This window comes from Danio rerio, chromosome 10 (genome assembly GCF_052040795.2).
Source record: "Danio rerio strain M-AB ecotype USA chromosome 10, GRCz13ab, whole genome shotgun sequence".
NCBI classification, from domain to species: Eukaryota; Metazoa; Chordata; class Actinopteri; order Cypriniformes; family Danionidae; genus Danio; species Danio rerio.
In genome coordinates this window covers 21,131,241-21,145,466 of record NC_141030.1, presented here as the reverse complement: position 1 = coordinate 21,145,466, position 14,226 = coordinate 21,131,241, and the positions used below count along the sequence as shown (strand labels likewise).

Here is a 14,226-nt window from a genome sequence, read left to right as displayed (position 1 = left end):
CGATGGCCCGCACTCACATTACATTCGGGCCTGGGCGCGATTACGTCATTGATGCTGCGCTGTTCAGTAAGTGCTTTCGCTCAGCACAATGGAGATTTCTATAGTTTTATTGTTTAAGTCATTTGATATGCAGTGACACGCAGTCAAATATTTAACCGAAAAGATCAGCCACTTTTGACGCTCATAAACAACCATAAAGTACTTGTGCTGCAGGAATTATGAGGTTCCAGAGACTATCTAATTAAGAGGTGCGCAGCTATCATGCAGCGAGGGGTTTGCCTTAAAAGTCATGCTTCGCTTTCAATTTCAGGCTCAGGCACGTTTTGCACTCACACACAAGCGTACCGCGCCAAAGGCCAAGCGAACCGCGCTGAGCCTGAATCAGTGCACTCATACTTCTCAATCCGGGAAACGGGCCTGGGCACGGTTCGGATAGCATAGTGTGAGTAGGTTTTTAGTCACAGATCGGACCATTTTTTGGATCAGCCAAAAAAGGGAGGAGAAAAATGTAATTTGCTTTCCATTTATTACAGAAACAGTACTGCAAGACACTTTTAACAAACAGAACTTAGAATCTGTAATTTTATTAAAAATAAAATGAAGAAATAGTCAGCTAAATAAAAATAAACTAAAATATTCAGTAATGTTTAAAATTCACTGTTACTACAACCACTGTTGCTGATAATGCTAACTATAAACATTTTACATTATAATTTGTACAAGCCATATTTATTTTTAGTCTTAGTTTGAATAAATGATTCAGTTATTCACTTATAAAACTTGATGTTTCATTGATAGATTTATTCAGTGGCCTATTTTGGATGGCTGGTTGTCACTACTTATTGGTCATATAATGTAACTGCTGTCTACAACTTTCATTTTTTAGCACCAAGTAAAATGCATATGATAGTGATTTTAATCTTTACTATAAACATCAGTGGTTATAGCTAAACTGTAGACTGTTATTGCCGTACTTCTGTGTTATTTGATTATTTCATCAAACTTCATAACTAACTCAAAAGACTAAAGACTAAATCTTTTTCTTGATTTTTGTGCTTTTCAAACACAGATTTGAATGCAGTGATTCGAAAATGTAAATCACTATCGTTTATAATTTATGTTGCGTGGGTGTTGAGACCCAATCTTTTAAGGATTAATCATGCAGCTTACACTAAATGCATTGATGCAGGCTAAACAAGTAGTGACAGAAAACAACTTTAATAACCTAAAAAACCCACCACATCCTGAATAACCTACCACTAGTTCTTCCGTCATCATTATATTTTACAGGAAAACCTAAATGCTTTCATAAAAATGATTTGATTGAAGTGAGAGGGGATCTCTGCGATCGTTACAAATGTAAGATTAATCTACAAGTAAAATAAATGTCTCTATCTGCATGTCATGTGTGTTCCGGACCACGGTTTGTGATTCGTACAAATCAGGGATCAACCGTTACACTCCTAGCATGCTCTCATTCATATAGCATCATTTTTGTGATACTGTACAACAGTAATTACGATTTTTACATTACCGTTAGGGATAGGTTTAGGGTTAGAGTAGGGGCAAACGCCACTAAAACACAGTGTAATTGGTAATTTAATAAATAATATAAAGAAATCATGCTGTTGTAGCAGCACACAAAGGACCAACAGCATATTAGGCATGTTTTGGCTCATCAGTGTATGTCCTTCTATCGTTGGCCTATTCGTTGGCCTAAGTCTAGACTCATGACAGTGGTAATGTTAGCAGATTTGTGACGAGGCAGAACTGATACTCCTTGTGTCATAAATCAAGGATCGAGTCTCCTTCACTGACAAAGCGTTCTCCAACCATGTCCTTTGTCTGTTTTGGAGTCACAGAAACACACAATAGCCTGCTCATTCTAGCCAAGAATCAAAATTTAGACAGGAACAAAATGTTTGTGAGTGAGTTTTTGTGTTATGATTAAGGTAGCTGTTCTGTTTGCTGTTTTGTCCTTGAATTTAAAGGAATAGTTCTCCAAAAAATGAACATTCTTTCATCATTTACTCACTCGTTCAAAATCTATTTTAATTTCTTTCTTCGTTTGAACACAAAAGAACATATTTTGTCAAATGCTGATATCTCTCACACACTGACTAAGTTCAATGGTAATGTTTTTTTCTATGGAACTATGGAATTCAATGGGTGCAAGCAACCAGCATTCTTCGAAATATCTTCTTTTGTGCTCAAAATAAGAAAGAAAATCATAAAGGTTTAAAACCACATAAGAGAGATTAAATAATGAGGTAATTAAAATTTTGGGGTGAGCTAACCCTTTAATGGATAAATAATTGCTATAATTGTTTAGTATTTGGTTATCAAATTATTATAATATATTACTACTATGTAAGTTTTATTTAATTTATTGATAGAATGCATTAAAATATAAAATGTGATTACAATTAAAAATTAGTTTTATTTATGTTATCATCTATGGTCATTTTTAAAATAGATGAAACCCATTAAATATCCAATATTGATTTGCATACATTTTTAAAAAGCTAAGGAATTGGCTAATAAACAATAGAGCACCAATATATTGAGTGTTGTGATATTCACCTAAATTATTACTGTGGTAATAACAAAAATTGAACTACGACAAAAATTCAAAATAACCCACCACACATAAATCTGTTTTATTAATGCTGTTCAACATCCAGTTCTCCCATCATCGTGTTCTTTGCAGAAGCACTTAACCTCATGATCCACTGGGACTTTTGCAACTGTTAGCATCCTGTAAATCACTTCAGATGAAAATCTAAATGCTAATTAAGTGAATGGACAGTAACTGTAAATCTCATCGGGCTTTTACAGAATTGGGCTGATTGACCAGTTCAACACAGACCAGGATATATTTGTGTTCCTGCTGTCCACCAGAGCCGGAGGGCTGGGCATTAACTTGACTTCAGCCAATGTGGTCATCCTTCACGATATCGACTGCAACCCTTACAATGACAAACAGGCAGAGGGCCGCTGTCACCGGGTCGGACAAACCAAGTAAGAGACGCAGAACACAGTACAGTTTTTTTTTTATTCTCATATTACATTACTACCCTAAACCTGGAAAAGCAGAAGTAATCTAGATTACGTAATCAGATTCCAAAAAGCAAGTATGTTTAATTAGAGTAAGCTATTTTTTAAATACTTGTAATCAGACTACATTTATTTTTGATGGATTGCCTGATTGCATTTTACACAGTGCCAGTAATTCATTCAAAATTCATTTATTCTCCATATTGTTCTCTGTTTTTAAAGGGATAGTTCACTCAAAACTGAAATATTCTGTCATTATTTTTTCACTCTTCTTTTGTTAAAAACCTATTTGACTTTATTTCTTCTGTTGAACCTAAAGGAAGATATTTTAAAGAAAACTGGAAACCTGTAACCATTGACTTCCATAATACTTGTTTTCCCTGCTATGATTATCAGTGGTTACGCTTTTCTAACATTTTTCAAAATATCTTGATTTGTGTTCAACAGAAACTCTTAAGGGACAGTATATTGTGAGTCAATCAAAATGTTTAGATCAGGGGTGTCAAACTCAATTCCTGGAGGGCCGAAGCCCTGCACAGTTTAGTTCCAACCCACTTACCTGTAGGTTTCAAACAAGCCTGAAGGACTCAATTAGTTTGATCAGGTGTGTTTAATTAGGGTTGGAACTAAACTGTGCAGAGCTGCGGCTCTTTTGGAATGGAGTTTGACACCTGTGATTTAGATGAACTGTCCTTTTATAGGGTGTCCGCTGTGTCTAAAAAAGTATTAAAAGTTGATAAATCAATTATGTAAATATTAAGGCCCTTAAAAAGTATTAAAGACTTTGAAAGGCTTTTATGAGGTCTTAAATTTTGTTCAAGCATTGTTCAAAGTGTTTGACACTGAAAAACCATAAATATACAGTATGGATTTACCTCGATCTAAGTGTTTGGTTTGGGCCGGGCGCGGCCAAGCTCCTCTGTCCGGGTGAATTCATGTAATTTGCGACAATGTGGGAAGGTGATAGTCTCCCCGTATAGTGAAACAGACAGCAAAATTGGAAAATGTAAGTTTGCGTACTCAGGGTTGGAGCAAGACGAGTTTAAACAGTGGCTGAAGCCTGTTGCTGAAAACAATCGCGTCATTTATTCTTTCAAGCTTTGTTTCTTCTGAGCTTATCTAAGTTCTCTTTCATTGATTTATTTAACTACAGCTGATTATGAACAACTGTTTATTAAGGTAAAGGTTTGATACTTACTAGAACTTGAAGTGGCAATGAGATCTTAAAATATTTTGTGAAGGTCTTTAAAAAGTCTTAAAAAGGTATTGAAATTACCTTTAGGATTCCCAGCAAATACCCTGTTTTAATGTTTGTTTTTTATAATAAACCTGTTTCTTATATACATATGTGACTCTTCATGCTTGTGGAGCACAAAAAACACCTACAAGAAATTATGTAATAGTAACAAGGGTTGTTTGATCTCTAGATTTATTGTTGGATGGCTTTATTGGATTCTGTCATTTGCACTTCTATAGTGTTTTTAAATAAATATTTGATGTAACAGAGACATTGCTGCAAATTTCATGTTTATTATATGGTTTTAGTAATATTGCGGGTTTTATAGATTTACTTAATTTGAAGTAAATGTTTTAAAACCAGAGGTTGTATAAGATAAATAAAATGATATTTAGTTTTATTTAGTGTTACTCTCAGCAAGGTATGGGCTGTTAGTAATGAAGTATTAACTTTCCATATATTGCTCTTTTAAAATAAGCTGTTCTTGATCTTGTTAGCGATTAAGAATGGAATAACTGTTTTACTTTTATATGTCAAAATAATACAACATTATCCTACTTCAATATATGTGACATCAGTTAAGTGTAAGATTATAATACTGACTACAAATGTAAAACTAGTCATAAACTACTTGTAATCAGACTACAGTTACTTTTGTATGAATTACCTAATTACATAATATTACATAATTTGATCACAATTCATTGATTATTTTTTAAAAATGTATATTTATAAATAGTAATATCCTGTCAATAAATGTGACATCCTGATTTCATTGCCATATACATGTAATCCAGGACAGTGTTTCTCAATTACGTTCCTGGAGGCCCACAAGCTCTGCACATTTTCCATTTCTCCTTAATCCAACACACCTGATTTAGATCATCAGCTCTTTAGCAGAGATTAAAAAACTTGAAATGGGTGTGACAAGCAAAGGATACATCTAAAACATGCAGTGTTGGTGGTCCTCCAGGAACGTGGTTGAGAAACACTGATCTAGATTAGATCACTGACTACAAATTTTGTTGTGTAATTTGTCATCAGTAACTGTTTAGAATTTATAAGTAATCCACCCATCTCTGACCTTATCTGACTGCTTTAAGGACCGTGAAGGTGATCAAGCTGATAAGTAAGGACTCCATAGAGGACACCATGCTTCGAATTGGAGAAAGAAAACTCAAACTAGAGCAGGAGATGACCGCAACTCAGGACGGTAAGAACACTAATAAAGCTGACAGGGATTTTATTTACCTGACCTTTGTTTTTCTTTTGTACTGTGAATACAGATATGCTTGTTTCTTTCAGGCGAAGAAGACACATTACCTGATGATATGACCACGCTGCTCAAAGCTTCTCTCGGGCTCTGAAAGTTGGTCCAGGAGTGAAGCTTGTTGTGATACTGTGACTGAATCTGAAAGAAAAAGTACTGTAGCACAATAAAATCTGGTTTTCCTACACCACCTGCAGAAATATGCGATTCAAATGAGCAGATTTGTTTACATTTCTACTGTTCATTGCAAAAGATGATGTAATATTGTATGTGTGTTGATGGTGCTTGTATTTGTGAAGGTTTAAATCTGCAGTTGTTTGGTTAAAAAAGTCTGTTTTTTAAAGGTATTTGGGGGGGAATTAAAATATTTGTTTATTTACTTTTTTAGTCTGAAATGGTTACAATTTTGTATGAATGTGGCTCTGGTTTTGAAGCCATATGGCTTTTCTGAGTATGTCAAAATCTGATCTGCTGGGTTTATCATATAGTCATGTTTGGGGTTGTATGAAATAAAAAATTCCATTGAGTGGGAATTCTGTGAGGAAATGAGAATGAGCCGAGTGCTTTAAACTCCAAGAAGGCACCATAACTCAAATACAACCAAGGTCTGCAATAATAATAAAAGGGCCAGTGTTGTAGTTCTTTATATTATATTAAAATAAAGTATCATATTATGGTTTAGGGACCTTGTGATATTTTTGGAGCAGACATAAAACGAGATTTAGTCTTTAAAAATGTATGCGATATGTATACTTCACATATACACTACCTGACAAATTCTTGTCGCCTCCAAGTTTTAGGAACAACAAATAATAACTTGACTTTTAGTTGATCATTAGATATCAGAAGTGGCTTATTTGACAGGCAAATGCCTCTAGATTACACTTATTTTACCAAAATAAGATATGATCATGCTTTGATTTTCAATGATTTAATTAGGACAGTAAGGTCTGACTTTGCTCAAACAAAAGTCTTGTCACTAAGCAGAAATAATGTTCAGTATAAATTATAAAGTCACGGTGCAGTGGAAAAAGAATTAATATTGTGTATGACTCCCATGAGCTTGGGGGACTGCATCCGTACATCTCTGCAATGACTCAAATAACTTCTTAATAAAATCATCTGAAATGGCAAAGAAAGCATTCTTGCAGGTCTCCCGGAGTTCATTAAGATTCTTTGGATTCATTTTCAATACCTCCTCCATCTTACCTCAGGCATGCTCAATAATGTTAAATTCTGGTGACTGGGCTGGCCAATCTTGGAGCAACTTGACCTTCTTTGCTTTCAGGAACTTTGATGTGGAAGCTGAAGTACGAGAAGGAGCGCTATCCTGCTGAAGAATTTGCCCTCTCCTGTGGTTTGTAATGTAATGGGCAGCACAAATGTCTTGATACCTCAGGTGGTTGATGTTGCCATCAACTCTGCAGCTCTCTAACAAGCCATTATACTGAATCTAACCTCGAACCATAATTTGTCCTTCACCAAACGTGACTGATTTCTGTGAGAATCTTGGTTCCATGCGGGTTCCAGTAGGTAGCCTATTCGGCAGTATTTCCAAATGATCAACAAGAAGTCAAGTTATTATTTGTTGCTCTTACAACTAGGATCAAGAACACTTTTGTCAGGTAGTGTACAGTCCTTTATATATTAACATACACAATAATAATAACAATTTATTAAATTTACATGTGTTACAATTACATAGCCGCACTCAAACTGTTTTAGACATTTTGAATGCGGAAACGTATGTATTAAAAAGTAGTACTAAACTACGTCTCTTTAGTTGGAGTTTATTTTAAAAAATCATCTCATGAACAAACTCAGTAAAAAGAGTAATATTTTTTTAGCTACAATCACCTGTTAAATCAAGATAGAGATAGTGTTAGAAATACACTAAAATGTTAAAATCAACTCCGAAAAGTAATTATCGAAACCAAAATATATCTGTGACGAAACTGCATTGTCGAATCACAAGGGCCTTCTGCGCATGCGTTTGTTTAAACATTGGCGCCTGTTAGTCCGATCAACATTCATTCATCACTTTCTGTATTAACACGACCGATAAAAACATCAGGTAAGCAATCTTTGTGGTTTCCTAAAGAATAGCATTGTTTGTCAACAACTATATTGTTACATTAAAGATGACACAAAACGTATTTTGTAAATGCAAGTATCAACCGTTTTAAATTTCTTGAAAAGTTTGAGACGCATATTATTTTTGTCACTAAAAAGACAATATGGAGACTTTTAACGGCGTTTTATGTGTGCTCTAAGTGTCTTCCTTTCCCTGACAATCGCTACATTTATTGTTGTTGTTGTTGTTGTGCTCTTTCTGTAATGGTGTAGCATCACGTTATACGTCATTATGGGGAAAAAAACTAAACCTTGCCGTCTGTTTATTTGAAAATATGATTAACGCTAGTATTAAAGTATGGACGACTGTCAGACGAGTTTTGTACAAATAACAAGATTAAAACAGGTGATGCTCAGAAAGGACTAAAATATGTAGCATTTTTTATGTAAGATGTGTTGCTATAAGTTAGATGGAGCGTTACTATTGGTATCTGGCTTGTTGCTTAGTAAATGACTTGCATGTTTTGTACTTGAATATGTGCTGTTGCTGAACTGTAATCTTTTAATGTTTTCTCTCTAAAGAGATGAATCACTGCGAGCTTGAAGAAGTAACACAACATATCAACAACAAAATTTCCATGATCAAAAGACTCCTGGAGCTTCGAGCTGTTGGTATGCTGTTGCATTTATTACACCTGTTACAAGACAGAATTAAATATATTTTGAAATATATTAAAATATTAAATATATCTATTTAGACCACACTCCTAATTACTTTATCATTTATCCAAAAACGAACCTCCCAAAATAAAGTTTTCCTAGTTAAATTAGCTAATTATGCTATCAATCAGTGTAATTTTCTCAAGTTTAAAATGAGCTGCTTTATTTATTGCAAAACCCTCATGGCCAGCAAAAGTCGATTAACTGGTGGAAAAATCCACAATTTTTAGCTTTAATATAATTTATATTACAATAATAAAAAATAAGCATTTATCAGCTAATACTAATATGTCCTCGGATTTATTGTAAATCATCAATATAGCTATTTTAAGTGTTAATCACAGATACATGTCCACCACACTGCTGACATATTACCCAATCAAAACACCATCAGAGAAGCACTATTTATAGGTTTCGATTTCAGTCAATGATTCTGTTTTGACCAGTTTTGTTTAACTTGTAAATCTAAAACATTAAATTCACTCAACTTACTTTTTGTTATTATAAAATATCTGCCTAATTGCTGGTGTGATTATTTACACTGTGTGTGTTTTTTAGCAAAAGATCCAGACAAACGTGGGACTCTTCTCAAAATTGGGCAAGAAGTCAGTGCCATAAATGAGCTTCTTGATCGCTTTGAGAGATATGTGGGCCAGCAAAGAGACTTGCTGAAGCATTTGAAGGTGTGATATTTTCTTTAATATGTATTTTTAATTATTATTTGGGAAGAACAACTGCAATTTACTCAGAATCAATCAATTTGCTTCACAATATGTTTGTTCATTCATAGAGGTTTTTGGATTTTGAAGTTTTCATCATTTTTCCACACACAACACATATGTTTGTTTGTTTTTTAAATTGTGGGAACATTCCATAAGTTTCAATTGTTTTTATACTGTGGCTGTATTTTTATTGCCATACTGTATCCCTAAAACCAACCCTCACAGGAAACTGTTAAGTTTACTTGGGCGGGCCACCCAGGTATATTATCGGCCGTCCAAGTATATTTAGTGACTCTTTTTTTTTAAAATTATTATTATTTATTATTTTTATTTTTTTTACTATTATTACCATCCTTGTACACTTTTTTTAAATCTGTTCATTATAAACAAACATCCGCAAGCAATTAAATAGTGTAAAATATTCCCTCCTTTACCCGTTTTATACTGCTCACTCTGTGTGAGAGAGACCAGTCAACACTACTACAGACAGCCTCATGTGCTCTGCAGACCCGCAGAGACCCACACCTCTTAGCGTCCAGCCGGGGAAACTTTCGCTTTTGTTTTTTTAAGCTGTTGTTAGTTTTTTGCGCACAGTTGCAAGAGCGAGAGAGACATTAAATGATTAATTCTTTAATCTAAATGAAAAACTTTACTAAATGCATCTAAATTGGCTGCAGAATATTTGTACAGCGTTAGAAATGGGTAATCAACTCATTTGCCTATTTAAATTATCTTCAGGTTTTATTATTGCAATTATAATTTCAGAGACTAATTTGATGATATCGATATATTGCATATTTTATACATCTAAAATGATCTAGCAATACTGTAGAACATGTCATGCCAATAAAGCAACCAGAACTTGAATGATAAAGAAGCAGATTTTACCTGTCAGTTGGTGCACATGGCTCCTAAATAGCATAAAAGAGAAATAGTGTGTTTTTAATTTATTTAAAGTCTTTTTTAACTTTAACCCATTGAAAAGAAAGTTTAAAACAGATAGTAATAAAAATTGTGTTAAAAATCTAATTATGTTTTGTTTGTCGCATAGATAGTACTATTCACCATATTCTTGTCATACCTGTGTAATAACCATGTCATTATACACATTTGTGTCCTGATATGTCATAAATACACACAGAAACACACATTTGTATGTATCAGCTTTAATAAATTTTTATATTACAATAACATAAAATAACTCCGGTTTCCTTTTAACAAAGACATGCGCTTTAGGTGAATTGGGTAAGCTAAATTGTCCATAATGTATGTGTGTGAATGAGTGTGTATGGATGGATGTTTCCCAGTGATGGGTTGCGGCTAGAAGGGCATCCGCTGCTTAAAACATATGCTGGAAAGGTTGGCAGTGCCTTCTGCTGTGGTGTTCCCGGATTAATAAAGAGACTAAGCCGAAAAGAAAATGAATGAATAACATAAAAATACTTTTACATAAAAAATACTTAATGTAATGGTAGAGTGCATGGGTGCCCAACCCTGTTCCTGGAGATATACCTTCCTGCAGAGTTCAGCTGCAACCTTGATCAAACACACCTGATTTTAATTAGTAAGTGCTCTTTCAAGTTAGTTTAGTTGTATTTGATTAGGGCTAGAGCTAAATTCTGCAGGAAGGTAGATCTCCAGGAGAAGGGTTGAGCACCTCTGTCATTGTGTAAACAAACTCTTAATTGTGCATGTTTCATTTTACTCTATCTTTAATATATATTTTTTATTTTGCCAACAGGATCTAGAAGGTTTTTTTCAGGAGGATGAACAAGATGCCTATCACCTTAAGAACAACACCCCTCCGCACATGCCAAAAAGAGGCCAGCAAGCAGCTCCACAAGGGTATTTCCTTGTTTTTGTGCTTCTTTCCCAACATTACCACTGTGAGATGATGCCTTACTGTGTTTGCTTCATCGTTAAGAAGGCCCACAAATATCTGAAAGCAACATGATCAACACCCTTACCTGTTTGACTGAAACAGATGAGTTTGGCTCTTTGTGTTTTGTCATCAGAGGAGGACAGGTGGCAGTTCAGAGCAGGCAGACAGATGCGCCAGCCGCCCCTCAGGAACAAGGGCCGCCCAGGAAAACTCAGCGCAACCAGATCAAAGAGATGGAGTTCATTACCGTCCCTGAATTTGACAACATACCACCGTGAGTCCTTCAACATCTGTCTAAACAAACTCTTGGAGAAAACATAGTAAAGGAATGTAAACAATAGCTGTGTTTCAAAACTCAGTGAGCACCTTCCTAGACAGGCTTGTAGGTGGTATCCTGCTGTAAAGGCTTTTTCCTGAGCTACTGTGTTTTTCTTCAAAAAAAACATAAGGGAGTAATTCTAGTCGGGCTATTTATACTGAGTTTGAAATAATTCAATTAGCTTACTAAATATTACAGATGAGAGTCCAACCGCGATCAATCATATCACATGCTCCTCGAAACTAGTTTGTGAAACTTCACTTTGTTTTTTTTGTCGAGATTTTAGAAAGTTATAAAAGATCAAACCAGTTACCAGACAAAATGTTTTAATAAGAAAACTACAATCCCACAAAGCATAGCATATTAGATGTTTAAAAAATTAAATATTTAATTTGCTGCATTAATTGTTTGAGGTTGTATATAAAGAAAGAATAAATGTTATGTTTATGTAGAATTTTCTTAAATATATATGTATGAGTTGGCACACTTTGCTCGTAGCGACGCTGATTGGTGGAATCTTTACTGCAGCATGATGGGTAATGTTGTTTTTACCTGAATCCTACTTTTAAACATGACTTATTTGTTTTCAATATTAAATTAACAGCTCTTTTTTTTTAAATAAGTTAACAAGTTAACAGTTATAATTTTATAAACTAACAGTGTTATAGAGATAGTTCACCCAAAAATTTATATGTACTAACTATGTACTCACCCTCAAGTGGTTCCTTTATGTGTTCCTTTAGTTTGTTGAACACTAAAGAAGATATTTTGAAGAAAGTTGAAAACCCGAATCCATTGACTTCCACAGTAGAAAACCCAAACAATATAGAAGTCAATGGTTACAGGTTTCCTGCTTTTATTCTAAATATGTTCTTTAGTGGTTATTAGAATATAGGGCTGCACGATATTGGAAAAATCTGATAATGCGATATTAAATTTTTCTGCTATAAATATTGTGATATGGACACAGTTTCATGAGATAGTTTGAATAGCACTATTTGACATTTTACTGGGAAGACTAACAGTTTTCAGGTACAGAAATTGAATAACCACAATAAAAAAATGCTTTTCCTAATTTGTTTTGTCTCGTTCCTAGTCCAAGTATGAAAAATGTTTTGTTTTCAAATTAAGAAGAAATAAGTCAAAATTAGGAGTATTTCCTTAAAACAAGTGAAATTATTGTTTGGACTAGAAACGAGATAAAAATTAATTTTTTTGAAAAATTCCATATAAATTCAGTGATTAAATGCAATTCTGTAGCTCCTACTCGACTATAATCCAGACTCAACATTGCATATCTTTGCGATGTGACTATTCCGGATGCACATATTGTGATATCTATGCTAAAACGATATAATGTGCAGCCCTATTAGAATACATCACTAAAAACTTATAAAGGTTTGAAACAAGGAAAGGATGAGTAAATGGTGACAAGTTTTTCATTTTTGGGTGAACTATCCCTTTAACTAAAGCATAATGCATTATTTAGCAACTTAGATCTCAGTGTTTTTTGTCATTAATATGTTATTGTTTAATCAGTCAAATTCGTTTTAGCCATTAATGTGGGTTGAGTGTCACAAATTGGTTTATTATGGCGTTTAATCTTAGTTAAGGATAACTGCTGTCCAAAAATATTTAAGCAGTAGACAAAAAAAGAGCTGTCTTGGGTTTGAAACAAGAACGTCACAACTGACCAATCAGAATCAAGTATCCTATAGAGCAGTTTAAAATTTGCATGTTGTTTACTGAGTTTCTGTCTTCATCCTCACTTGTTTCTGTCACAGGTACATGAAAGGGCGCGTAACATACGATCAGCTGAACGCAGCAGTACAAAGCATCAACACAGCCGTGACCTCAAAATATAAAATCCTCCATCAGCCAGTCAAGACCCTAAACAACGTGTCTCGCTCGCTCCAGCAGCGCTTTAAAGATCAAGAAACAAAAGACACCAAAGGTATCACAGTTTTATCTGTCTGTCTGTTGCGGAGACGCTGATCAAAGGCTCTTTTTTTTTTTGACCTCCGTTAGCTCTGCAGTCCATCATCATATTAACAGTCTTGTCATTTTGAGAATTGGTAGTCTGCTGTTTGCTCCAGAAAACTATTAACGCCACAACTGCTGAAATAAGTGCTCTGATTATTGAGGTCGTTTATCTTGGTCTGGTGTTTAATAAGCACTTAAGAGCTGAAAGATATCATCCATCAACCTCCTTTGTCTTCCACAGGTCATTTTTTTGTCGTGGAGCAAGACATCAAAGAGTTTGCCCAGCTGAAGGTGGACAAGCGGTTTGTGGGCATGTTGAACATGTTACGCCACTGCCAGCGTCTGAAGGAGGTCCGAGGCGGTGGTCTTACACGATTCATCTTGTTATAAAGACGCCCACATCCCTGCGTTTAAAAAGCCACTATGGACAAAAGGTTTTCAGTGGAATGAACATCAATGTTTATGTCACCAAAAACAGACCATTTCATACTGGTAGTGTTTCTGCAGAGAAGAGAAACAGAGAAAGGATTTCATGTTTAAATATGCTCTGTTATCGGTCTTGTAACAGAAATGTCAAAATTGACACATAGTTTATTTAAAGTGTTAAAATAAGCTGTAAATTTTTCAGAATTTATGTTTGATGTATAATTTTGTATGTTGGGGAACAAAACCTCATTATTTTGCTGAACAAACTTCTTTCCAATTAATGTCAACAACAGACTTAATTGGCTCATAAATTCAAAAGCGCTGTTCTGAAAACCTGTTACTAATTCCCAGCGGTGCCCCATTGTGAATTAGCATTCTGGATTTGGCTTACAAATTGACATTGTGAATTAACGGCCAGGTCACTTTATCTGTGATGATGAAATTATCAATTGATTGCTGTTTTATTTATCTTGGTGGAAAGTGGAGAAGTGTTGGAGCTCTAATAAAATTGTATTTTTTTGTAACCTCATCTGAAAT

General features: G+C 34.6%; 2 protein-coding genes across 8 annotated transcripts in view; both read left to right on the top strand.

Annotated features, from left to right (window-relative positions):
* smarcad1b (SNF2 related chromatin remodeling ATPase with DExD box 1b) overlaps positions 1–5,764 on the top strand; it is a 34,599-nt gene extending 28,835 nt beyond the window's left edge. For 4 of the 5 annotated variants that reach the window (XR_015500472.1, XM_087269590.1, XM_087269589.1 and 1 more), the window contains exons 21-23: positions 2,839–3,021; positions 5,398–5,507; positions 5,600–5,764. Coding sequence is in view for 4 of the 5 variants with exons in the window: in XM_087269590.1 (XP_087125716.1) it covers positions 2,839–3,021; positions 5,398–5,507; positions 5,600–5,661 (355 nt within the window). In the remaining variant the exon portion in view is untranslated. 5 annotated transcript variants of the gene reach the window in all.
* A 1,825-nt stretch (positions 5,765–7,589) lies between these two features.
* Positions 7,590–14,218, top strand: ska1 (spindle and kinetochore associated complex subunit 1). Of its 3 annotated transcripts, none has more exons than XM_087269302.1 (7): positions 7,590–7,638; positions 8,220–8,309; positions 8,916–9,040; positions 10,821–10,924; positions 11,095–11,235; positions 13,065–13,234; positions 13,505–14,218. In XM_087269302.1, exons 2-7 carry the CDS (start codon positions 8,222–8,224, stop codon positions 13,651–13,653), a joined length of 777 nt encoding a protein of 258 aa, XP_087125428.1. In that variant the 5' UTR covers positions 7,590–7,638; positions 8,220–8,221; the 3' UTR covers positions 13,654–14,218.
* The last annotated feature ends 8 nt before the right edge of the window (positions 14,219–14,226 follow it).